A 27,736-nucleotide genomic window follows, 5' to 3' on the forward strand; every position below is an offset into this window, starting at 1 on the left:
GAGGAAGAGGCCCTTCTGGACCAACACGCACACGCCCACACACACACACACACACACACACACACACACACACACACACACACTCAACCACACATAGGCCTACACCACCTATCTACGCACATACACTCAACACACATTTAGCTGAACTGTATATCTAAACATTATATAGCCTAGATGAAGATTAGATGTAACTAAACATTATGCTGAACATAATGTATAGGCTATCTGAACATTATATTTTTCTGAACATTATTAATAAGTGAACATTATATTAATAATAATAATAATATTAATATTAATACAACAAATTTATACAGCACTTTTCCAAATGCTCAAAGACACTTCACAATAGCAGCTAAATCATACCAATACAAATAAAATAAAATAACATAACAAAGTTTAATGGTGCGAAATACTTGGAGGGTCCGAATTACCAATGAGACCTTCTGAAAGGCACAAAAACCCGTCAATATTCGGGGGGTCCCCATCCCCCGATTGTTGTGCAATACCGATCTAAATTATCTCAATATGCAGTTGACCTATAACATTACAATATTTCATGGATGCAAGCAATCTATAGCCTACATGACACCACACACACGCACGCAACAATTGTTGATCCGATACGCTAGCCTATTCGTAAACAATTACGAACACAGCACTTTAGCCAATGCAGCCTTTATGTCAATAGGCATACTGACATAAAGGCTGCATTGGCTAAAGTTGTTTGGATGCATGATGTTTTATAACAAGGAGAGGCAAAGTTGTGCATTACAATGCAAACACAACAATAATTGGCACCAATATGGCGCACTTAGAAGAGCAATATACAACTGAATAAATGCCAGTATCGGAGACTGGCACGCAATCAGTGCACTTGCGAATGAAAGCCTGCAGTATGACCGATCGTGTGACATTATTTAACCATCCTTCTACAGCAAATACGATCAGATATACGTCATTGAACACATACACACAAAGTACATTCGTCCAACCACGGCGGATGCTGACAAAATGTTACGCAACAAGCCAAACATAACCACGGTATGGAGGTAGATTTGTGTCTTTATTATGCAATCAAAAATAATAGGTTTGAGAGCAAAACTTTCCACACTGCAATCAAAAAATAGGTTTAAGAGCAAAACTTTCCACACTTCAATCAAAAAATAGATTTGAGAGCAAAACTATCGACACTGCAATCAAAAAATGTTTTATTGCAAGTTAAATGAATGTGATAAAAAAAATATTAATGGGAATCCAAAAGTTTTGTTTGCAAAACCAAAATTTTTGTTTGCAAATCCAAAAGTTTTGTTTGCGAATCCAAAAGTTTTGTTTGCGAATCAAAAAGCTTTGTTTGCGAATCCGAAAGTTTTGCTTGCGAATCCAAAAGCTTTGCTTGCTGTTGAGCTGAATCTCGTGGGCGGGACCTACGCCGAAAGATGTAAGACACGTCTCTATTGGCCAGTCTCGATCGGAGTGACAGCTTGGCAACATCCACAGTTAGTAACGAGAGAGGGAGTTCTATTTCATGTAGGCTACGCCGTCTAGGCTTCGCCTTATGGGCTTGTCCCGTGCGCGCGCCCTTGCGCGCCCTGAAAATTCCGTAGGCCTCCCTGTCAGCCGACAAGGAGACCATGGCAGAGGAGAGCAGGGCGATGTTGTTGACCGCCGCCGCGGATTGAGAGGCACAAACAAACACCCTGTCCGTCAGGCCGACAATCTGCTTCTGGAGGCGGTCGGGGGGCAGCGGCTTTTCGGATGTTGCCAAGCTGTCACTCCGATCGAGACTGGCCAATAGAGACGTGTCTTACATCTTTCGGCGTGGGTCCCGCCCACGAGATTCAGCTCAACAGCAAGCAAAGCTTTTGGATTCGCAAGCAAAACTTTCGGATTCGCAAACAAAGCTTTTTGATTCTCAAACAAAACTTTTGGATTCGCAAACAAAACTTTTGGATTTGCAAACAAAACTTTTGGGTTTGCAAACAAAACTTTTGGATTCCCATTAATATTTTTTTTATCACATGAACAAAATGCTGCTGCACGTCTCCTTACTGGGAAAAGGCGATATGATCACATTACCCCTGTTCTGGCCTCTCTTCGCTGGCTGTTCAAAATTAAATTAAAATTTACATGGGGTGGCACGGGGTGGACTGGGACAAAAATTCAGCCCTGGCATTTTCTGTCCAGACCAGCCCACTACATTATCAGCACTAGGGGTGGGACGAGACGAACGGGATGAACCCTGTACTTTATTAAAACAATTTAATCAAGAACATTCATCCGAATAATAGTACAGCACTGCAAATAGCAGTTGTTGCTTTTTTTTGTTTTTGTTTTTCAAGTTAGTGTCTCTTGTGCTGCTGACACGAAAGGTATGAAACCTGAACAGGAAGTTAACAGACATCCGGTGGCTGCTGCATCTCAAACCCCCATATCTACCAGACCTGCAAACTCCTAGGAGGAAAGAAGGTGACAGTGTCACGGGGGGATTTTTTTTTTTATTGTAATATACAAATGACACTAGTCTGAGCGTGACTTAAAGGCACCCAGTGCAACTTTATGTAAACATTCAATGAAAAATAAACATTCAATTTCTAGTCTTTTTTACACGTAGTAAGTTTCAATAACTCCATACCATTACATATCGACATTCAAGGAGCAAAGATGAGACGTCGCTGTGTGGTGAGAACTGATAGAAAATCGTAAACAACAATCGCCGGTGGGGAGAAGCCATTTTTCCATTGACTGGAAGCCTGCTTTATTTATTGTAGGTTACAAAAAATAAAGAAAATGGCGGCATTGTTGTTGTTATCGATTTTCTATCAGTTCTCACCACACAACGACGGCTCATCTTTGCTGCTTGAATGTCGGTATGTAATGGTATGGAGTTATTGAAACTTACTACGTGTAAAAAAGACTAGAAATTGAATGTTTATTTTTAAGCCTCGAAAGTTGGACTGGGTGCCTTTAACAAAATTCAGCATACTTTATCAAAAATCAATGTCAAAACATCCTTGAGGCTTATAAAAAATATTTTATTTTCAACTGTCACAATACATTTTTTTTGTCTCTTATCACGCGAATGTCGCGTCAAAGTTTAAATATTTTTATAGATTGATAGATTGCGGGGAACATAGGACCCTTTTCCCAGGAAAGGGTCCTATGTTCCCCGCTTTTCCCAAAAAGGGTCCTATGCTCCCTGGTATGTATGGCTATAGGCAGTGTTGGGATAGTTCACTTTCTACGTGAACTAGTTCAAAGTTCAGTTCACACATTTTAAAATGAACTAGTTCAGTTCAACGTTCATAATTCAAAGATTTGAACTAAGTTCACAGTTCCAAAAAATGAACTAGTTCATAGTTCTTTTTTTTTCAATATGTTGCTGTGTGAGCTATTATTTTTTTCCGGTATTTTGAACATCGAGCCGAAATAGTTTCTATCGTGTTTTATTGTACATTTAGCGCATTTTGTAAATCCCATTGATTTCTGTTGGAAGACTCATTGCTCGTTGGCTGGAAGCGGAAAGGGAACTAGTTTGGTTGTAGTTCAAATTTGGTTGTAGTCTTTTCGCTCGGTTCTAGCCCTACTGTTGAGTCGGAGAACCGAGCGAAAAGACTACAACCAAACGTAAACAGCCCCCATTTCCGTTTCCGGCCAACAAGCAATGATTCTAGGAGGTATTCTAGTCCGCTGAGCTATGAGCCAGAGAGCTAACGTTATGGATTGTACATATTTATAATTCGAAATTCGTCCCAGCCTTTACACCACAGACACTATAGGGTCTATAGCATATCAACACATTTTCTGATTGCAGTTTAATGTAACAGTAAGCTGACAACACCGCAACTGCAAATTAACCACACGGAGATAACCATGGCAACCGGTCAAACAAATGTTCTCATTCTGCGCGCGCATCCGCCGTTTTGATAAACAAATAACCCCCCAATTGAACGAAGTTAAACCGACTGCGCGTGCCGTTCACAGACACCAGAATGAACGAGTTCACAGTAACGTTCATCAGGCAGTAATACAGTACGTTCAGTTCACGTTCGCCGAAAATATGAACTAGTTCATGAACTATCGTTCAATGAACGCGTTCAGGCACAACACTGGCTATAGGACCCTTTTTGGGGAAAACGGGGAACATAGGACCTATTTTTAAAAAAAAAAGGGTATAGGGATGACCCCTCTCAAAATGTAGCCTAGCTAGCCCCAGGCTAACGTTACATAGCATATTTGCCTCCACTCGCTCGTCTCCCGGTGCAGCAGCACCAGCTGGGGTGTTGACCCCGGCACCTAATAGGTCTGTACATTTTGAACATTTAGCCGCTTCCACCTCCAGAGGGTCGCAGTTTTTCAGCGCCACCCGGGCGTTTCTTACACTTATCCATTTTCAGCTCCGTCCCGACTCCCGCGACTCCGGCCCATGCCATGAGGTCCCGCCCACCCTGGTTTCTGTTGTGATTGACAGCACTGTCAGGGCTCTCTGAGCCAGTCAGCCCATGATTGATTGACAATGACAAACATATACCAATAATATGTGTCGATGCTGGCCACACACTGCTAGCCCTCTGTTGCCCATTGGCCGGCCCGATTGGAGGGAATTTAGAGAGAGAGAAAAAAACAAAACATAGCGGACCGGACCGGCCCACATTGGGTCAACGGCCCACCGGGACGATGCCCGATAATACCAGATGGCCAGTCCACCCCACCTCAATATCATTCATGCTCCAGTAAGAGGATACGGTCAGCTCGGCAGGTGCTGCTGGATGTACCTAGGTGCTGACTGAAGTCAAAAAGTGACAGAGCCTTTGCTGTGGCGGCTCCCAATCTCTGGAACAGTCTTCCCGGCCCTGAGTCTGAGAACTGCCCACTATTGACCGTTCAAAACGCGACTCACTTTTTTGCATTGGCCTTTAAAGGCACCCAGTGCAACTTTTGAGGCTTAAAAATAAACATTCAATTTCTAGTCTTTTTTACACGTAGTAAGTTTCAATAACTCCATACCATTACATACCGACATTCAAGCAGCAAAGATGAGACGTCGGTTGTGTGGTGAGAACTGATACAAAATCGATAACAACAACAATGCCGCCATTTTCTTTATTTTTTGTAACCTACAATAAATAAAGCAGGCTTCCAGTCAATGGAAAAATGGCTTCTCCCCACCGGCGATTGTTGTTGTTTACGATTTTCTATCAGAGGGGTGTTCCACGAACGGAGGTTTAACAAACACTGAGTTAACGCTGAACTCTAGGTTGATTGACCCTGTGCCGACCAACCCAGAGTTTTCGGTTCCACAGCAGCGGTTATGCATTAGTTCAATCAACTCGGGGTTGGTTAACACAGGGTTGTGCGCGTCCGCCCCAAACTTAAAAAGACGTGATGTATGGATCATGGAAACCCTGATCGATATGGCGAAACGGGCCGCTTATTTCAATGAAATGGAACTCCAGGTTATCCTGGAGAGCTATGACGAGGAGAAGGACATTATCACAAGAAAAGGGAACGCTAAAACCTCTGGAACCCGGAGAACCAAAGCCTGGCAGCGGATCGTTGACCGCTTAAATGCGTTAGTTACACGTCAAAAGCATGATCCTTAATATTTGAGCCATGAATATATAAATATCCCAGTTAAGCATTCTTAAAGATCCTACCACATAACCCCTTTCTTCTAAAACAATATGTACTCCGATTGCTTCCAAGCGGTCAGAGGATCAAGTATAAAAATGAAGTATAAAAAACATACACTGGTAAGCTTTTCCCACCATCGTATTGGTATAAATTTAAATAAGCCATTTTTTTAAGCCAATCGTGAAAAGGCCGACAGTCGGCAGACTGGATCTGGCCCTCAAATTGTCTTGACCCCGGTGGAGGAGCTGTTAATAAACATAAATTCAGGGCGCCCTGGCATGGAGGGGGTACCTGGAGGTAGGCCTACCTACCACCTCAGAGAGTCATGAACCATAGCCTACCCCACACTGGTTGAATGTAGGTTTTTGTGTTTTCTTGTATTTTCGATTTTTTTTGCCTTCGAAGTAACACATGCAAACCGTGTGCTTGCCACAGCGCATACTATTCCAAATGTTTCTTTTTTTGGTAACTGGGTAGACAACCTAAAAGTGACAATTCATCAACTTCACAGATCAAGATGGATCAGTGCTTGTAATGAAGCCGCCGGCTACGATCGAACATTCTCCAGTGGATGCAAGTCCGTTAGGACTATTTTATACTTTATGTTGTAAATGCCTCTCGGCATAGTACTCAGACAATATTGCTCTTTGTATGATAGGAGGCCGATACAAATCTTGGATGGGTCATCTGAAACGACTGTGATGTGCTCAGCATCTCCAGCATTATAGCCTAGATAAAACTACCATTTGAAAAAAACGGAGGGCTACGCAAATAGTCTGGAGTGAACTGAGGCCAGGTCCTCGATTGGTAGTGTTGGCTATGTAAGACTATTTAAATATATTAAAGATTTGCGCGAGAATCTATATCTCTCCACTCCAGCAAAAAGTCATCCAATATGCCAAGATGTCGAGCCGTGGTCTTATAAAATCGCTCCCGGTGGATTGCACGTATAATTTGCGCTCTGATATCAGCAGTTCTCTCATCAAAAGGGCATGCCATTGTGAACACATGAAATCTGCGGTGAACGCCGGTTGAAATACCCAAAACCGGGTTATGTTTCAAACTTAACCTGCGCAAAGCCTGGTCCGACCAGGTTTGATTCAGAGCATATGTTGCTATAGCAACTAACATACCGTGATCCTTTTGGAACGGAAAACCTAGGGTTACCGAAAACCCTGGGTTAACTTACCCGGTTATGTGCTAAAACCGGCTTTGTGGAACACCCCACAGTTCTCACCATACAACGACGTCTCATCTTTGCTCCTTGAATGTCGATATGTAATGGTATGGAGTTATTGAAACTTACTACGTGTAAAAAAGACTAGAAATTGAATGTTTATTTTTCATTGAATGTTTACATAAAGTTGCACTTGGTGCCTTTAGCACAAATTAAGCTTTTTTTTGTTTTGCTTTGTTGCTGTTGTTTTTGCTTTTGTTGTGTATCTTAGGCCTATTTGTTGTTTTGCATTGTATTTTTCTACCACACTTTTGTCAACTATTGCTGTCTTTAAATGTGCTATATAAAAAAACTTGACTTGACAACCAACCACAACGCCTTCATAACCATGCAGTATGCCGAAGCCGGAAACGATATGTAGGCACACAGTCGGACCACAGCCAAGAACAACGGCTTCATAACCACACTATGCCGAAGCCGGAAAGGACATGCACAGTCGCACACACTTATGTTATGCACAGTGCACCCTGTGTCCCAGTTCAATCAATCCAATTCAGTCACTGCAAAGATAGCCCAAAGTGTGTGAGTGATACACTCTGGTTAGGCTTTCGCTTGCCAGACGTTTTTAGCATGACTTTTCAACATTATGTCTTTCTTCTGTTTCCCGAACATGGCTAATTTACATACGCACGCAGGATGTGCGTTTATTCAAAAATAACATATTTATGAATAAATGTTTTTAATTGTGAATACTGGACATGGGGAGCTTAAAAACATTTAAGTGACCATTTGTGACAATAAAATATATTGTCCACTTTTTGACCAAATTTGAGACCCCCCCTCTCATTGGTAATTGGGGGGGGGGGGGGGGTCGAGCCCCCCCGGACCCCCCCCGTATTTCGCACCATTAAACTTTATGTTGATTTGATTTTATTTGTATTAGTATTATTTAGCTGCTATTGTGAAGCGTCTTTCAGCATTTGGAAAAGCACTATATAGATTTGATGTATTTATATTATTATTATTATTATTATTATTATTATTATTATAATGTTCACTTATTAATGGTCAGAAAGATATAATTTTCATATATATAATGTTAAGAAAATTATAATGTTCAGATAGCCTATACATTATGTTCAGCATAATGTTTAGTTATATCTAATCTTCATCTATATAATGTTTAGATATACAGTTCAGCTAAATGTGTGTTGAGTGCGTATGGTATTTATGTGTGGTTGAGTGTGTGTGTGTGTGTGTGTGTGTGTGTGTGTGTGTGTGTGTGTGTGTGTGTGTGTGTGTGTGTGTGCGTGTGTGCGTGTGTGTGTTGGTGTCTGATATCAGGACGCTAGCGGAGGAAGATCATAAGAAATATGAACTCAAGACACACTAACGCTGGTCAGGGCACACACACACACACACACACACACACACACACACACACACACACACACACACACACACACACACACACACACACAAACACAGCAGTGTAAAATGCTCATCAAGTCAAATGTATTTATAAAGCACATGTTTATAAATCGCACCCTCTCTGAATGCTCAAAAATGTGGTTATGTTTTTGTTATGCCCCACTTTTTGGTAAGTCGCTTGGGACAATAGCACAATATTTGGCTTTTCCATGTGTTTTTATGATTAATAATTACTGTTTCTGATAATTTTGTGTTGAAATGCTGTAATAAAATAGAGACTTGAGAAGATCCGGCGGAACTCGTCATAATCACATCAAGATCCCATCATCGTCAACAAGGATGATGGCATACCAAGTGGCGCTTGCGTTCTTCGTAGCAGACAAATTCAACGCATTGGATGTCAAAAACTGCCATGCTTGATTGTAGCGACCAAATCATTTTTAACTGTAACTTACATATGCAAGTCCTTCCGTGTGAACACTTGCTATATATTATTTATAAGTATAAATTATATAAATTAGAAATTCCAAAACCTTCCTCCTTGAACTGAACTCCAGCGCATTCAGTAGCCTAATCGTCTTCTGTGGATTTCCTGTAAACACGGACCTGCCGGTAATGCTTTATTTAAAAAGTATTTTTAAATAAGCTCCGGGTTTAACTAAGTTGATGGTGCCTCGTTTTATGTGTAGGGACCCTAGTCATGCTACTGCAGAGGTTTGGTGCTATTTTTAGCAATATTAGGGGTTCAAAAATGCCGATTTGGAAGCGAAACTCACTGCCCCAAGCCAATAACATGCAATCCAAACATTGCGCCGGGCAAACTCTAATACTTAATTTTCAACGAAAAAGGTATCTGGAGGGCTTATTTGATTGGTTTCCATGCCAAAACAAAGACCCTGGGTTCAATTTTATGCCGGAATTACACTTTAACGGCCATTCAAGTGTTTTTGTCTCAGCGCCCGATACCATCCCAGGACCGCACACTAGGGGGCGGTGCCGCGCCGGTTGAGAAACCACTTTAGAGCCACAGGAACAGAGAGACGACTTGGAAATTGCGGTTTTTGATGGTCGTGTTTTTCTTTTTTCAAATATCCCAAGGAAATTATTTCAAAGTATTTTATTATTGAGCAGGATGGATTTGAACATTTATTTGGGTGGCTGGTACTGGTAGAAAGTTAACGTCCCACTCTGACGTACATTATATTGAAAAGTGTTCCTTAGATTGTGTCTACCAATTACGTGGGGAGGGGGTGATACATGTTAGGAAAACTTGCTGACCAAATGTTCACAAAAACTAAAAAGACCTGGTAAAGTTGAGTAAAAGTAAAATGGTATTGTGAGTGAGTGAGTGTATATTAAATAATATACAATTATATCATTAAGGCTTGATGGAGTCACCCAGCACTACTTCATTTTGTTATTTTCATACACAGCACTGTTTTGAAGTATCACACTATTTCCAATAAACCCTTTTATAAGGGGAACCTGAAGTGCAAAAGTTGCTCTTTCGAACTCGTCGTCTTTTCCTTCTCCCCCGTGTGAAGGACTCTGATGCAGCCGTTGGGAGGAGCTGGAACACCTGGTCCTGCTTCTACAGCCTCCGTCTGGAGGGAGGCCCTATTAAAGAATACCTATTAAAAAATCTTTAATAGGGCCATGGGCCACGCCCCCACTCCTCCAGCACCGTGTGGGTGATGGAGGCCACGCCCCCACTCCTCCAGCACCGTGTGGGTGATGGAGGCCACGCCCCCACTCCTCCAGCACCGTGTGGGTGATGGAGGCCACGCCCCCACTCCTCCAGCACCGTGTGGGTGATGGAGGCCACGCCCCCACTCCTCCAGCACCATGTTGGGGAGATGGAGGCCACGCCCCCACTCCTCCAGCACCATGTCGGGGTGATGGAGGCCACGCCCCCACTCCTCCAGCACCGTGTCGGGGTGATGGAGGCCACGCCCCCACTCCTCCAGCACTGTGTTAGGGTGATGGAGGCGTTCTCTGCATATGCTCTTGATGGTGTAGGAAGATTTTGAATTTCTAAAATGCCAACTTTCAGTAGATTCAAAGTAGGATTGCAGAGATGGATTGTTTATTTGTTTGTTGGTTTTATTTATTTGTTATATATATTTTTTATTTTTTTTTAAGCGGTATGCCCACTGTGCTTAGCCAACAATAGGCCCATGATTTTGTAGCGAAGCATTATCCATGCTGTGGCATGTCCTTTCCACTAGATGGCAATGACAATTTATAACCTTAAAAAAGATCCGGGGCTTTTGAAGTGAGATTCGGGGCTTCATTCACGAAAGCCACCCCCATGCTCCGTGCCTGCTCCATTCCATATTATATGCATGTCGTGTTCCAATACCCGTACTTCCATGAGTATACTTAAAGGAAGTATACTATCCGCACTGTCTACTACGTTAATTTTTCAGATGTGAGTGCTGTTCCAAATCGAGTACTCCGTGGTGCACTAACCGGAAATTACGATCACGACTGCCGCCGTGGCTCCTCCCCCGCAATAAACATCCCGCTTTGAACGGTGAACCCTGGAACCATGGACATATTAAAGGACGGACCACAGACTGGAAAATGGCCGCCCATTCATTCCTATACAAACTGAGCGATTTGCTTCCGCGTTATGTGGCCAAGACACGTGACCTAGTCCGTGACTTACCGGATGCAGAAATATAGAACTGATACCGTAATGCACCGCTTCTTTGTCTTTGGATCTTTTGAATAAATGGATCAATACATGATGAATCACAATGATCGCAAGCAGAGGACCGTGAGAGTTATTGAGCAGCAAATGAACCAGTCCAAAAAACGGAGCACTGAACTAGGCCCTCTCGGATGCCATTTGCTTCACTACGACTCCTTTCAGCTGCACACCCCTCTTCCCCAGCGAGATAACGGCTAATAAAACGCTTGAGGTGGCGTTAAGGAAAGAACTTACATTTTTTTAGGACGTGGCATGAAGGTAATTATGAGCCATTGATTGATATCCAGACATTTTTTGCGGAGACACAATCCTGTTCCCCACTTGTATTGGAGTGGACGGCGATATCTACTTCTGGGCCACATGAAATGACGGACCCCCGTCCACAGCCAGCTTAAACAGCTGCAATACCAGGCTTGGCCTCTGAGCACTGGTGGATTGCGGAAGTATGCGCCTATCCTGGGGGCCTGCCTGGAACCCACAGGGCGAGACGCAGACCGAGAACCACCTGAAGAAGAACCACAGAACAGGAAATGAAGAAAGAAGGTCTGTCCTGGCCTCAACTGGAGCGGAGGGCCCACGACAGGAGAGGATGGAGGGGTTTTGTCGACGGCCTATGTTCCTTTGGGAACTTAAAGGCCTAAGTAAGTAAGTAAGTTTGAACGGTGAACTCTTTACGCCTAGCAGCTATAAAAAGCTATAAAAACTACAAAATGCGCCGACTTTGGCGCTGCCTGGCTCCGCCTCTTCCGCTACGTAGCTAAGATGGCTGCCGTTGAGTACGGGGAGTGTCCTTCGATCCATAGACATCTTATATGATAGACGGAGCATCGAATGCTACCGCCTACTGGCACTGACGAGACGCGGGGCCGCCATCTTGGAGTGGTCATCCGCTCCACTCAGTGTAATCCGTTTGGCTGGAGCAATGAACTGTCAGCACATTTAATTAATCATACCTCACTGAATACCACTGATTTTCATGCGGTTTTTTGTCATACGTGTAGCTATGATAAAGGCCACATGGTTTGGCGTGTTTTATTATTCAATACTAATTATACCAATAGTACGGTAATGTTAAATCTTGCTTGTGAAAAGTAATCCCCCAATTCCTATTATGGATTGTCCGCCGATTTGAGCAGGAATACGCTGAACAACAGCCCGGCATCCTGTTTCTGCTGCTGTTGCTGCTCCCGGTTGACCACTCCAAGATGGCGGCCGTATTTCTCGCGTCCCAGCAGCCAATGCTCCGTCTGTCTATAAGATGTCTATGCTTCGATCCACACTTCACGATTAGCCCGTTTTGAGTACGGCATCCGGGTCCTTGAAGTATACTTCTTTTCGCCGGATCCGAATTGGAATGTACTGCGTACTCAAATTTTGGCTAGTAAGTACGGACAGTATGGGGATTGGAACACGGCACCGTAGGCATAATTTATTAATTAATTAATTGGGTATGGATTAAATGATTGTTATGAGTGGCATAGTTTTGGTAAGAAATAAGGAATATAAATCATTGTGATACATGATGCATTTATAGCTAACTTAAAGGGACTCTCACCTTTGTTGCATTTTTACACTTTTTTTGGATAAGGTTAAATTGGTATTAATAAGGTAATAACACTCTAATATGCAAGACAGACCCACCAGGAGTAAAAACAAACAATTATTTTACTCTCATAATATTTAGTGAAAACTTCAACCAATAAAATTCTTCGGACCGAATGACCTTATTGGCCGACAGACCTTGCTGCATGGATATATAAGGTTTTCCGTCTGCTTCTTGTGGCGCATTCGGGCCCGCGTCATCAAGGCGCGTCCTCAACTAGAGGGTTTGTTTTGATTCCACGGCAGACAGTAGCGAGTAGCGACCGTAGCGACTGACGATGGCAGACCAAAGTGGTCCACGGCGTACTGAAACTGCACCATTCAGTCCGATTAGGGGACTCATCTCGGACTCAGACTCACAGAGTTACCCTCCTCTGGAGCCTCAGGAAGACCTCCAGACTGTTGGCCACCAACTGCACCATTCAGTCCGACAAGGGGACCCGATTCGGCCTCAGAAGCCAAGTGGTCCCGCTCCCCTGGATGATTCTCAGGACCTCCAGACCGTTGGCAACCAACCCCACCACTCAGTCCGATTAGGGGACCCGTTTCGGACTCAGACGCGAAGTTGTCCCGCTACTCTGGAGCTCCGGGAAGACCTCCAGACCGTTGGCACCCAACCGCACCACTCAGTCCGATTACGGGACCCATTTCGGACTCAGACGCGACGTTGTCCCGCTACTCTGGAGCTACAGGAAGACCTCCAGACCGTTGGCACCCAACCGCACCACTCAGTCCGATTACGGGACCCATTTCGGCCTCAGACGCGACGTTGTCCCGCTACTCTGTTTGTAATGCTCATACACCTTTCTTATACTCAGTGGGACCACTGTCCTTCAACATGGGGCCTCAAAACGGTATCACACGAAGCCCATAAAATTACAGTGAGCCACCTGCTAAATTTCTTGTTTACTAGACCCCTGGTAGATATTATGACCCCTGGGAGTCTAAACATAACCCATGGGAGTCTAAACATAACCCATGGGAGTCTAGAACTTTTGTACTGTAGCGACGCTGGGACAGTTAAATAGTTTGTGTGTTATGTGTTACATTATATTTCGTTGTCCGCTATGCCGGTTGTTCTATGTGCGTGTATTGTAATGTTCTTCTTGTCAATCAGCGTGGGGGCGAATCATTAGGTCAGCTGGGGGAGGGCCTTGGAAGAACAGGAGGGTGGGGGCCTGCACGCGAGTGAGACCGTGTTGGGGGTTGCCGGGGTAACCGGGGTTTGTTTTGTGTCGGTTTTCTGCCGTTGGTTACAATGTTACGGGTTTCAGTGACCTGGTTTTGGTTCATTAAAACTACCTTCAACTACTAATGACTCGACATCATTATGTCACCGGCGAGGTCGTTACAGTACTCGCTTAGTTTTGTACTCTGTAAAATAACGCTTAGGGGGTGGGGCATTGGAGGAAGGCGGGATGATTTGAATGTGCTGTAATTCTCAAATGCAACAAAGGTGAGAGTCCCTTTAAACGGTATCTGCAATTCAATCAATCCAAGAGGAGCATTGAGTATCTAAACTAGACTGGCCCTGAGCTGGAGACTCTGGGAATCTGTGCCCTCCTGGGCCCAGTTTCCCGAAAGCATCGTTAGCCTAACGCCTCGTTTCCACATACGTACATTATCGTATGCGATCCAACCGTCTCCGAACGAAAGTCCATTCATTCCTATGTGATTCTCCGTAATGTCCGTTTTTCCTCCGAGACTCCTCCCCTCAGTAAAATTTCTGTCCGGTATGTCCGTAATATACGTTCCAAAAATATAACTTTCGCCGTCGTTTTACGGAGATACCGTATGAAAGTTTTTATGTTTTTCACAAAACATGGCAGGCCGAACTCCTCGCCGATCTCTTTCCAAGCCTGGTTGGTTTTGTTTTTATCTCCGTATATGTCGTTCCTCATGTTCCAAAGTACCGGTCTCCTAAAAACGGCCATTATCATACGTTCCCCCATCTTTTTGGCTGGCGTAAATAAATTCATGTCCGTACGTAAAACACTAGTGACCCCTTCCGTAAATTTACGGAAGCACGGATACGAAAAACATACGCATGTGGAAACGAGGCGTAAGTGGTTCTGGTAGTGCGCCGTACGTGAATCAGACCGTTTCCACACCGTTTCCCCGAAAGCATTGTTGCGTACCGAACGTCGTGAAAACACTCGTAGCTAACGAGGGCTTCAGGGGTACTCGTAGAGTTCTAAGAGCATCGCTAAATTAGGGGCCCCGTGCCCGAGCTCATTTGCATACTATAGTCTAGAACGTTTGGCTAGAGTGACCACGGCATCCGTATTCCAGCACGGAACAGCCCCTTGGCCACGGCACACTCAAGTACCCCTGACTGCAGCACGCAGACGGAGCCCACATGGAGGGGCGGGCACTCCGCCCACATGGAGGTACGTCACTCAGTTCACATGGAGTGAAACTGAAATAGTGCCCCCTAGTGATATATATTTTTTAATTAATTAATTAATATATATTTTTTATTAATAGGCGTTTTCGTTTGAATTTTTGTATTTCTCTACTGATTGCTTCGACGATGCAACATTAAAAGTTATTAACAGCGACAATTGCGGTCATATTTGTGTAAAAACGGTACAAAACCATACAACAAACAATAAAACAAACGTTGCAAGGAGAAGTCCATTGCATTGGCTAAAGCCAGGAATATTGCCAGGGCAGCATTGCCCCCTAATACTTCCTTATCATTTGGTTAATAAAATGGTAATCTATCAGTTGTAGCTGATAATGGACTTATCCTTGCAACGTTTGTTTTATTGTTTGTTGTATGGTCTTGTACCGTTTTTTCACAATTATATGACCGCAATTGTTAAACGTTCTGATGACTTTATTCTACCCGGTTGACACATAACGATTGACGTGGTCCGGAAATTCCCACCACAAATCCTTTTACACAATAAATCGAGGTTAGCCTACCTGGACAACTCACAAGATCATCTTTCACTTCCTCAAATGAAGTTAGGGCTTATAGGACTTATAACTTTGTTTCGTGACGCATCCTCCCCCACACCAATTGTTAACAATCATATATAACACGAAAAATAAGCAAAGAACTTTACCTCAAGTCTATCCGTAGCCACTTGCCGCACTCAAGGGATTGCATTCCTCTTCAATGAAACACTTTTTGGGTTCTTTAGGTCCGCAGCTCTTTTTGGGAATGATGAAGTCGTCCTTATCAAAATGAGCACTGCAGACACGGTAATCCTTCTGCATTCGACTTGTATGGACTTCCTGTAAACACAGTTAAAAAATGCAGATTTAGAAGTGAAACTCAATGCCCCAAGCCAACAACATGGACGCCAAACATTGCGCCCGGCAAACTATAATACTCGATTTTCAATTAAAAAGGTATCTGGAGGGCTTATTTGATGGGTTTTCATGCCAAAACAAAGATCCTGGGTTCAATTTGCGCCGGAATTACACTTTAAGTTAACTTTATGCAACTTATCACGTATTGCAGCGAGCGTTCGGACCTGCGATTGGACTATCGACGTTCATGTCTCGTATGCAATTTGCTTTGTTAATATAATGTTTGGCTGATAACCTCTTTGTGTAATAGCAGTGGCACTATCTAACCCACCTACAGCAGCACATTTATATACCATGTTCCATTATTTCAAGAGCTTTTAGAGGGCCAGGGGTGTAGAGGTTTGAGGTTTAGTGGTGGACACACATTTGTGTGCAGTACAAAGAAAATGTGTCTATGGCTATGCTTATGATGATTTAAAGAGCAAGTTGAACATGTGGCAATTTTGTTCATACTATGGTACAACATTTGTTTCAGTGTTTCATACTTGATGCCAAGAAGATGATTGTTACTACTGTTAGTAAACGGCAATGAAAAACAATATGAAAATAACCCAATATTTTCTTATTCAGTTATAGTGATCAATGTTTGAGATTGTCTTTATTGGTGATTGATACAAACAAAATACATTTTAAGTACTGAATATAAAATGGCCGATCAAAGAAAACCACATCACAACTCTCTTATTTCAATTTTCAATGTCTTTCTACGATTGTTTATGATTGTAGACAGACATAACGATTGTTTCGTTATTCAATAGGTAGCTATCTTGATTACATTGTTAAGGCATATTTTAAAATATTTCAATTTCCAGAATAACAATTTAAGTAATTAGAGAAAACAACATAAGCATTGGAGCTTTTTCATGCAGAAGTTGGTCACTTCTGCTGGACAATGCCCGCTATCTCTCTCAACAGCTTCTCCTTGTTGTTTAATACGTTTTCACCGGCCTTCTTCATCAGATCCTCAATCATCTCAGGGCTGTAAGCTCCCTGGAATGTGCGATACTTGTCTCTGTAAGCCTCACACTCGCTTCCTGAACACATCACACAACATTTGACTTGGTGAATTGTACACGCTGGGTTCAATATGTTTAGTGTCTGTTTACTGTATTATAACCTACCACAGTTTGCAATGTTGAATAAGGGTATGTGGATCACAGTGGGGGCTTTCTTCAGCCCCTTGAACACGTAGAAATCTTTGTCCGTTTTTGTGTAGTTGATCGCTGGGAAGGAGATGTCCAATTTCTTACACTCTTTAGCTGTTTCCGTCAAAGTCTGTGAAATGAAAAGATATACAATTAATATTTTTTTTTTAAAAAAGCTTAACATAAGAGCAAGCCATTTCATCTATAAGAAACAAAGATTTTGATATGGATGTTTACAGCATTAAACTAATATGTTACTATTTCTTCTTCAATGTTCTGCATTAATATTTCAACAGAAAACCCCAAAAATGCAGTAGGTTGAAACCTTACAAGCAAAATATTTGTTATCCACTGATCTTATCTTTACATAGAGAGGTTGTCTGTTCAACTAATATTTGAAAAGACAAATATTTCACTTCCTCACTGTCAAAGTGAATTGCCTAATTGGTGGGTCACTCCGTTTGATTTACTTGCATTGAGCGGGTAAAAAACAGACTGTTCTTAATGTTATGATGTTCACAGATTATATATTACAAAACGTTGCAATCACAGAGTTACAATTTTTTGCATGTGGAGAATTTAAGCAAGCAAGTTTGTTTTATCTTCTCCATCCCCTCTGCTATTTTTTTACCGGGGATTTGAATGTTCCTCAGGTATGGACTTCTTACCTCCATTGGATTTCCTGCACTGAAGTCAAAGGAGATGATCAGATCTATTTCTCGCTCAGCTCTCAGTGCACTCATGTAGGGAGAATTATCCAGCAAACCGGCGTCCTCAAAGTGAGTGGTTTTCCTCTTCAGAAGCCTTTGGCCAAGATCTGAAGCTTAAGTCAAATCAAGAAATACGTTAAGCCATGTCTAAAATACATGAAATAACTTTTGTCAACAGGGAATGAAAATACGGTTCGCTGCATTGATTTCAGAGAACACAGCATAAAATCTACAGGCCTACCGTTCATGTGATGGAGGAAATTATATTTGGCTCCCCAAACATAGATTGACTTCAGCATCCATTCGACAAATGCCGAGATGTAAAACCTAGCTTTGAAAATCAATGTAATTGAATATTGAGGTTATTGAATACAATTCATTGGAATTGTTTGAATGAGGCTTACAACAAAAAAATACTGCACACAGTAGATTTGTACCATTCTTCAAGTCTGGAAACCAGCTGAAGAAAGATTTGCAAATGTCCAATTGGAGTCCAAGTGCCAATTGCTTCCTGGACTTCAGATCTGTTTTGACCCACTCATCTTTGTTGATCCTCAAATCTCTACCGCTCTCCATCTTCTTCCCTACAGTATTTATAAAATAATGAGAATCATATAATGCAACAAATTATTACATTTTTTGATTTTCATTTTATTATTCATTCAACTAAAACATGTATTGATCTTGTGACCAAATGCTAATGTGAGACTCAGACCACTGTGGCTCACTAATTGTACTTAGTTCAGTAATTGTCAAGAACTTAAAAATATGAGTCAGTTGTAAGGTGAAGTCACTTGCAGAAGGTACCTTTGAGAAGGTCATTCAAATCATCCACCAAATGAGTCTCGTCCTCTCCTCTGATGATGTTATTGTAAAGTTTTAACGCCTGGAGAATTAACCTTGGCCCATCATGGCTCTGCAACTCCTCTCCTAGGGAAAGGTCAACATTGTATTGATGATACAAATATTATATATATTAAAGTGTACCCTTCATAAACTATAATACACAACCCTTGATAAGAAGAGGAGAGTATCAACACTGGAGTATTGTACAAAAATATAATCTGCTAATTTTTGATGATTTGTTAATTTCCTATGTTTAAGATAAAATGATGTTGCCCATCCTCCCTTAAATAAGCGTCTGATCAGTGAGACATGAGTCAGTGAGAGGTGACTCATTTTAGAGGGACTCCAATCAAAGCCCTACATAGAATTTATCCAGCACGTAAATCAGACTCCACATCTCCAACACGACTATAGAGCTTGTATATCGTGACATATTGTATTTGTATTGTACTTATATTTTTGCATCTCTGCCGATCTCTAAATCTAGCCTGAAGCTAACTATGGTGTTGTGAATGGTCCCTGATTAATATATAAACAAATAAATTGGATAAAGTGAGGGAGAAGAAGAATAACTAGGACTGCAAGCCTATGCACCGCATATCCTAGGGTCTGCCATATTCAAACAAATCAAGTGTGTAGTCATTACTCCTAGAGGCCATTATGCCTACGTCAATGTTCTTATGCCTACGGCGGTGCATTGCGCTTATGAGGGATTACCCTTTGGTTCAGATTCAGAAGAAGATTTTTGAATTTCATTACAAAATGTCCCTGTACAGAAAATTCTAACCTGACAACATCATCGGTCTATAGGCTATTTATAGGCTGTAGGTGATATCAATACGGAATGATAGTAGCCAAACCGTACAATAACAATAGGTATCAACAGATGCACTGTATACTGTGGAGAACTAGGAAAACCTCAGCACCCCCAAAAGGGCTGAGTACGGACAGCGAAGGCTTACAGCTAGAATACATTTGGGAACGGTGATAGATAATCATTTTGTCAGGTGTGTGGAACTCATCCCACACAGAAATCAGACTCCACATCTCATACCAGTTTTAAATGCCTATAGGGCTTGTACATCATGACCAATTTGTATATTTTGCATCTCTGCACAGGGAACACAGAAGAAAACTAGCCTGAAGTTAATACGGGTGCATAGGTCCTGATAAATAAATCATACCCAAATGAATAAATCAATAGATAAAGAATTAGGATTAGAAAAAGTAGTAGGCTAATGCTTACTTTTGACACTGTCGTTCAACTTCTTCAAAAGTTCTTCATTATAGGCATTGCTGGCACCTGCGACACATACAGAGAAAAATGAATTGATGGGTGGAGGGATGGATGGATTGATAGATAGGTGGATGGATTGATGAATCGATAGATTACCTTTAAGTGGGTGAGCTGGTAGCTTCTCATTTACTTTGTGAAGGGTCTTCACAAAGACATCCACTTCCTCAAAATCAGAATCCTTCAAGTCCTTGTGCCAATCAAAAAAGGAGTGGCATAAAGCTGAAGTGACTGTGTGAATCTCTTTGTTTTGGTCTATGCTGTTCTTCCCTGTGAAGTTGAGTTTCAACGTACAGCCATCCAAACCCATCTTTCCTGTGTACAATAGGAAACAGTGAGAAAACCAATTCAAATGAACAATATCAGCAAAGCAATAATTGTTAATTATTATTAATTTGTGTATTAATGTCACCTTCAAGCAGTTCATTTGCGGTCTGAAGCAGGGGAGCAGGGTCACAGCCGGTGTACTGGCAGAGCTGAAGGTCTACCACAGTAGAAAGAAGCTGAACCCCATTGTGGTCCTTTAATGTCGTCATGTCTAAAGACAACATATGTTAGTGCATACTGATTGCTTGTTACAAAACAGCATGTTAGCTATGGTGATATAAGGTGATATACTTTATGGCATACCTTTAAGCCATTCCTTCAATGTCTTCAGAATGACCTCCGAGTCCGCAAGAGCACTTCCACAAAGACCTAGGAAAAGGCAGACTGTTAAAATGACACTGAAGTTGAAGGTAGCAACGGCAGTTTGTAGTTGTTGCCTTCACATACCTTGAAGATATGTCATGTCCATCTCAGGTTTTGGCGTTGTCAGAACGCCCTTGTTGAAGATACTTCCAAAACTGGAGGTTTCCACAAAGGCTCCAGCTAGAGTGTACCCCACCTCATGGGGGGTTAGCTCAAAGAAGGTTTCTGTACAGTAAAACACGAAATTCGTGTTGATTTGTTAAATGGTTTGAATGAAGGTTAACGTTGAATATCGACCTAATTACGATGTCTGAAATAGTTGAAGTGTCAGAGAAGGCGGAAGGCTGTGAGAAGCGCCAAACGCAAGTAGCTTTGTGGGCGGTTCTATGTCGTACAGGCTTCGCCTTTTAAGGTTATCGCTATTGGGTTTTCCCTAGGCGTGAGCCGAAGCACTGAAACAATTGTAATCCCCGCCCACCAACAGCGTGGGCCTCAATCACATCCGCAGAAGATCCTGTAGCATACTGAAGTAAATAAATAGATATTATGGACTCGAAGACGATCCGCATCTACAAGACATGTAACACGGGTTACATCTTGCCGTATGACGGCCATGAGGTGTGCAAGGGCTGCCTTGGGCATGAACATGCCGTCTTGGCGCTCTCGCCGCTCTGTCTGTGTCGCGACAAGTTGATATTTTGACGGCATGTTTGCAGTCTCTGATGAGACGGATGCATGACCACATGAATTTCAAACTTCAAATGGCTCAGTTTATGGCCAAATAATATGGCCTAATTCACACATGGAATAGCGTTTTCTTTTTTCGTCCCAAATCAATTTCGGCAAAGAAAACTTAGCACACATATGATATGCGGTAACTGTGATTCTATTTAATGATATGCAATACATTAACAAACATCGTTTCTTATCAGTATTGTATGCATTATCGTTATCGACTTGTGTTCCTAATATGCATGTGTCCCCCTGTTAATATACATTGCCATGGACTGTATAATGTGTTGCGTGTTTAGTTTGCGTGTGTTTAAACAGACACACAAGCGCACCCGCATTCATTCATTATTTTACGCATACACACGCGTGCGCCCGCATTCATTCATTCTTTTTAACACTCACTCACGGTAAAACAATGTTTTCTAACGATAAAATACTCATCAATCCTAAAAGTTATGGGCTTGTACACGATGTCTGTGTCAAGAAAATATGTGTTTGCTGTATGGTGTTTGCAGACGCATTGATTTAAAAGTACAACTTATTACCGCTGTATCCGCTGTTCTTTCCCAAATCATTTACCAAGGATGTGTGGCTAGGTAGATGAGAGAAGCAAAGTGTATGCGCGAGGTGCACAAGCAACATTATGCATGCACCCTTAAAATAGCATCTGAACAACGCGCCACCAGTGGTGTATAAAGTACTCAAAAGCCATACTTAAGTAAAAGTACAGATACCTTACTGGAAAATTACTTAAGTAAAAGTAAAAGTCACCTTTTAGAATAGTACTTAAGTAAAAGTATTAAAGTATCTGATCTTTACTGTACTTAAGTATCAAAAGTACTTTTCTGATATTAAATGTACTTAAGTACTGAAAGTAAAAGTACAAGTAACTGCTGTTAATAAAGAAGCAAAGGGTCACAATTTTGAGAATAAGTAAGGAATAATCACCGAGAGGCCGGGCAATAAACAGTTTGATATGCCCGGCTCGTGGACGGCTTACCGCCCGAGACGAAGTCGAGGGCGGTGACCTTCCGCGAGCCGGGCATATCAAACTGTTTATTGCCCTGCCTTGAGGTGATTATTCCGTTTATTCTACTTCGCGCCAATACGCACATATACAGCGTATTGATACGTAAGATAGTGTTGTAATACTGCGTGTACAAACCAGCCTGATACAAATAGTAGAATTTTGATAGCCCTTGCCCTCGTCCTAGCCATGCATTTGTGTGTTGACAGTCGTAGGAGGTTTGATCGACGTAGCAACAGTAACTAAGCAAGGGGGCTTTGCGAACGTGAGCTGGGACAGCTGATTCGCCAAACAAGCTCGCAGTCTGTGTTCTACCACAGTCCCCGACGTTATTCTCATATCTCTCATGATTCTTTTTTTTTTTTCTAAAGATGAGTTGATTTTGTAACGAGTAACGAAGGTTTCAAGGGAAATGTAGCGGAGTAAAAGTATCCGTTTTCTTCGCAAAATGTAGCGAAGTAAAAGTAAAAGTACAGAGAAATATAAGTAGTAAAGTAAAGTACAAATATCCAAAAAAACTACTTAAGTACAGTAACGAAGTATTTCTACTTCGCTACTATACAACACTGCGCGCCACTGACTTGAAACCAGGTATTTCCTGGTTTGTGGCAGAATTGTTTTCTGAAACTGCAAAATAGCACGAGGGAATGTTTGCGCCAGAAAACGCCTCCTCCTTTCGCCAAACCGCCCCTTGGGGCGCAAGATTATTCCCTAATTTACAGACGCATGGCGGTGGAGGGAAAGAACGCTCTGCGCCAGTTGCAAACTAGCAACGACACATGCGACAGTGCAGAAAGTCAATTGCGCTGGATGCAAGATAGGGCCCTTCAACTTCAACCCACTGACTTACATTTTAAGAAAAAAAGCCGAAAAAGGGTAACAGTTTAAAAAGTTGAAAGAGTTGCCTTGAGATAGCCATCATGTCGTTAAAGAGCTGGACGTTTTGATAGTTAAATGGTTTCTGTAGCTGAAAGTATACAGGAGCAGTTAACTGCCCAAAAAACATCCAAACGGAATAAAGAAAACTTAAAGGGAACATATTATACCATCAGGTGTGAGTGTGATCAGCCTTACAAGCCGTTTTGAAAATCTGCCCCATATGACATCACTAGTGGGCGTGTCCATCTAGATCTGTGTTGGATAGATGAGCAACGTTTACTTCAGTCCACTGGGTAGGCTGTTAGACTGCTCTATCCAGCAGAGATCTAGGTGGACACGCCCACTAGTGATGTCATATGGGGCAGATTTTTGAAACGGCTTGTAAGGCTAATCACACTCCCACCTGGTTGTATAATATGTTCCCTTTAAGAAGAACAGTAGATGTGCTTGCAGTAGCAACCACACTAATAATTGGGTATTGGTATCGGATATTTGGAAACCTTGTGATAGTCTCAATTCCATTACTGGATATTTACAAAACCAATTGCCAAATAGAAATGTATCGACCGCACTGGTATTTCATAGTTACCGCGTAGCAGATGTTTGTATTTAGAATCCTGGTCGATGACTGTATAGATGGGATATGGATCTTGGTCATGGCACGTTTGGTAGTTGGAGAGGGTCGATTCGTCTATCTGAGGAGAAATATGGATCCAAATAAATGATTTCCCAAGATAGAAGTATGCTATAGAAATATACTTTGGAATTATATTTTGATTATTGTTTTCCTACTTTCTTGACAATCGTAGTCACTAACAGTGCAGCCCAGACATCTGTCAGTGAGAAATTGTCATTTGTTTGATGATATTTTTTCAGTTTCCAAACTTTGTCCTTCAGGCTGACACTGCTGTGCCCAAGTCTTTCCGCAACAACCTTTATCTGCTTCATGTCTGATGACCAATTAGCCTTTTCATAAAGAGAAGCCATGCACCTGTAAGGAAGCAGAATACCTTAATTTGAAAGCTGCTGTAGGTCAGAGTCAAAAGTGTAAAAGAAAGAAAGCAGAGAAGTACATGAAGAGAGCAATATACCAGAGAAGAGATGCCCTCATTGGTCAAAAGTGAGCCGGCAGTAGTCTCAAAATGGAAATGGTCCCATACAGAGGCAGGCGCAGTTAACCAGAACAGATATAATCACAGAGAATTTAACTATAGCTGACAAGTTACCAAAATAATATAATAATAAACATGCTTGCCTACAGCATGTTTAAAGGGGACCTATCATACCACCAGGTGTGAGTGTGATTAGCCATTACAAGCCGTTTTCAAAATGTGCAGCATTAAGTACCCAGAAATGTCACAGTCTGGCTCTGTCCTTGAGTTGCCATTCTCCACCAGAGGTCAAAACTCTTCCCCTGCTATACAGATCCTGCTTCCATCTGCTAACTGCAATCACTTCATTCCCCACACCTTCCTTGTCCATCTTCCCCCCAGAACCTCAACCTCTTTCCCTCATCAGCCAATCCCCATTTTTTGCTGTTGCTGTTAATAGAAAAAAGAAGAACTCCTTGTTTTCCGTAGTATCGGGTGGCATGCCCTACCATGTTGATCCAGAGACACCACTCATGTAGAGGGCAGCGTCCAGAAGCCCCTGTTCCCCCATCTGGGACAGGGAGCCCAGCATCCCAACCATGGCTCGCTCTCCCCCTCCAGAGCCAAGTATAGCGATGTTGGGTACCTTACTCTACATGGACAAAGCAGGCTCACTGAGTTACTACACTCATGACAGTATAGACTTAAGACAGTTCTGCACCACACTCACCAAAGAACAAGGAATGTTGTTCTTCACCAGCCATTTCTGAACAGAAAGCTTTCTACCAGAACGGTATATATTTTCCCCTTCACTGAGCGAATGCCCGATCCTGTTTTAGATCAGATGCAAGATAATATATACTTTATTAATCCTAAAGACATGACATGGATTCAAAAGTCTAAAACAATAAGCCATGTAACTCAATAAAAAGAAACACAGGGCGAACAGTGACATACTTTAATGCAAATTAAAAATTAAAAATGGAATTAAAAATGTATATCAACCTGACTTGTGCCATCTGGAAATCCTCTTTGGAGAAGGTTTACTAAAAAGAAATGGATGAAGAATCAAAGAAGTTGCAATCTTTTCTAGTTCTATTGCCTGTGCCAAAATTGTTCTTACATACCCAGGAAACTGCTGATCCTACTGCTTCTCCACCAGTCTGATTCACTGCAAGATTATCAGTTGACTTCTTCTGCATGTTTTATATGTATCAGAGCAGGGAGTGGCCTTCCTGGGAAATTGATAAAATCAATCCAGAGTCTTCCCCCAATCCCTGATCTAACCCACCACCAGATTGTGATCTGTTGACAGTTCCGCCCCTCTCTTCACCTGAGTGTCCAAAACATGCGTCCTCAGATCGGATGACACAATCACGAAATTAATCATCGATCTTCGGCCTAGGGAACTCTGGTTCCAGGTACACTGGTTTGCCTCCGAACCAAAAACAACCTTAAAGCCTATCGACAACACCATCAGGATGGGTCTACTTAATGTTAGGTCTCTTAAAAACAAATCATTTTCAGTTAATGATTTTATTACCACCTCTAAACTGGATTTTATGTTTTTAACTGAAACATGGCTGGAACAAAATAACAGTGCAACCGTTCTGATAGAGACAGCTCCTCCCAACTATAACTTTTTTGATGCATGTAGATCTGGAAAAAGAGGTGGAGGGGTTGCTGTTATATTTAAAAATGTTTTTCAGGGGAAACATGTTATTTGGTGATTTTCCATCATTCGAATACCTTTGTGCTGCATTGAAATGCTCCCCCAGAGTTCTCCTATTAATTATTTACAGGCCACCCACTAGGAATGCGCGATATAAACGATATACGATATATAAACGATAAAAAATGGCCTACGATAGAGATTTTAGTTATATTGCTCTATCGCGATAATGCATGTTTGACGCGATCTATCCATGACCCGCGAAATATAAAGAGCGGGTCATGGGTAGAGCTACGAGCTGCAACCGTCTGCAACGCATCGTCCGCGACCCGCAAAATTTAAAAAGAGCCACGAGCTGCAACCAGCTGCATCGCATCATCCGCGACCCGCAAAATTTAAAGAGCCACGAGCTGCAACCGGCTGCAATGCATCGCCCGCGACCCGCAAAATTTAAAGAGCCATGAGCTGCAACCGGCTTCAACGCATCATCGTCATCTAAGCAAATATGGCTGAAAGCGAAACGGAGGAGCTGGTGATTGACCTCATTTCATGTTCATTTTAAAATTGTATGCGTTCACTTTGCACTTTTATGTTTTAATATCAAGTATCTGTGCACACACTTGGAAGATTTTTCTTTATTTAAAATAGCCATGCCTAATACGTATTTCCCTAATTCACAGTATCCGTTTCTATATTAACAAGACACCACCAGTTTTAAGTTAATTAAGAGAAGTATACGTCATTACACAGATGATTTTTTTCTTTGTTAAAGTCTCTGCAGCTACAACATTATGTTGTATGATTACAGTTTTGCACAATAAATGTTCTCAAAACGACATAGGCCTACTAAGTTTCTTTCTTTTGTTTTATACATTTAGCAGTTTGGCTTTCCTTAGAGTCTATGTAACCTGTTCTGAAATGGTTCTATTATGATTTATATATCGTGATATATATCGTTATCGCAATAGGTTGCAATGTATATCGCAATATGGATTTTAGGCCATATCGCCCATCCCTACCACCCACATACTCTGCAAATTTTTTCGATGAATTCACAGAATTATTGTCTAGCATCTCCACAGACTTTGACTGTCTAGTTATAACTGGTGACTTCAATTTTCATGCTGATGATTTGAATGACAAGTGTGCAAAAAAACTTTTTACCATTTTGGACACATTTGAACTGTCCCAACATGTGAAAGAGACTACTCATTGTAAGGGGCACACTCTAGACCTGGTTATCACAAAGGGCCTCAATGTTTCTGATCTCTCTGTGACTGATCCTTCCTTGTCTGACCACTTTTGTGTTTTCTTTAATATATCTTTTATTCCCGACATACAGACAAAATCAAATACTGTCAAAAAACGGTACATCAATGAAGAATCTTATGTACTTTTTAGAAAGGCCATCTCCTTACTACCACCTCTCAACCCATGTTCTGCTGATGATCTTGTAGAAAACTTTAATTTGAACATTTTGAAAGTCATGGATGTCATTGCACCTTATAAGGTTAAAACGATTTCTGGAAAGCAAAAGGCACCCTGGAGAAAAGCTGCTTCTGTAACAGCACAGAAAAAAGAATGCAGGAAGGTTGAACGCATCTGGCGTAAAACAAAACTTCATATTCACCATGATATCTACTAAGAGAGCCTCCGTGCCTACAATTCAGACTTAAAAAGTGTTAGAGAAACATTTTTCTCCAATATCATTAAAACCAATACTAATAATGCAAAAACCCTATTTGCAACTGTTGACAGACTGACCA

At 41.9% G+C, this 27,736-nt stretch overlaps 1 protein-coding gene and 1 long non-coding RNA gene across 2 annotated transcripts; both read right to left on the minus strand.

Moving 5' to 3' along the window:
* Positions 1 to 16,469: 16,469 nt before the first annotated feature.
* Positions 16,470 to 20,926, minus strand: LOC115535837 (uncharacterized). Its single transcript, XM_030347370.1, has 11 exons — positions 20,654 to 20,926; positions 20,510 to 20,575; positions 20,292 to 20,417; positions 19,979 to 20,194; positions 19,832 to 19,888; positions 18,547 to 18,669; positions 18,177 to 18,323; positions 17,981 to 18,070; positions 17,698 to 17,852; positions 17,006 to 17,159; positions 16,470 to 16,918 (listed from the first exon to the last, which is right to left on the minus strand). Exons 1-11 carry the CDS (start codon positions 20,673 to 20,675, stop codon positions 16,761 to 16,763), a joined length of 1,314 nt encoding a protein of 437 aa, XP_030203230.1. The 5' UTR covers positions 20,676 to 20,926; the 3' UTR covers positions 16,470 to 16,760.
* Positions 20,927 to 23,803: 2,877 nt separating this feature from the next.
* On the minus strand, positions 23,804 to 25,463 carry LOC115535838 (uncharacterized). The gene is made up of 6 exons (XR_003974565.1): positions 25,426 to 25,463; positions 25,304 to 25,344; positions 25,029 to 25,128; positions 24,808 to 24,950; positions 24,000 to 24,198; positions 23,804 to 23,902 (listed from the first exon to the last, which is right to left on the minus strand). It is a non-coding gene; the product is annotated as an uncharacterized LOC115535838 (long non-coding RNA).
* Between the last annotated feature and the right edge of the window lie 2,273 nt (positions 25,464 to 27,736).

The sequence above is a fragment of the Gadus morhua genome, chromosome 22, assembly GCF_902167405.1.
Source record: "Gadus morhua chromosome 22, gadMor3.0, whole genome shotgun sequence".
In the NCBI taxonomy this organism is placed as follows: Eukaryota; Metazoa; Chordata; class Actinopteri; order Gadiformes; family Gadidae; genus Gadus; species Gadus morhua.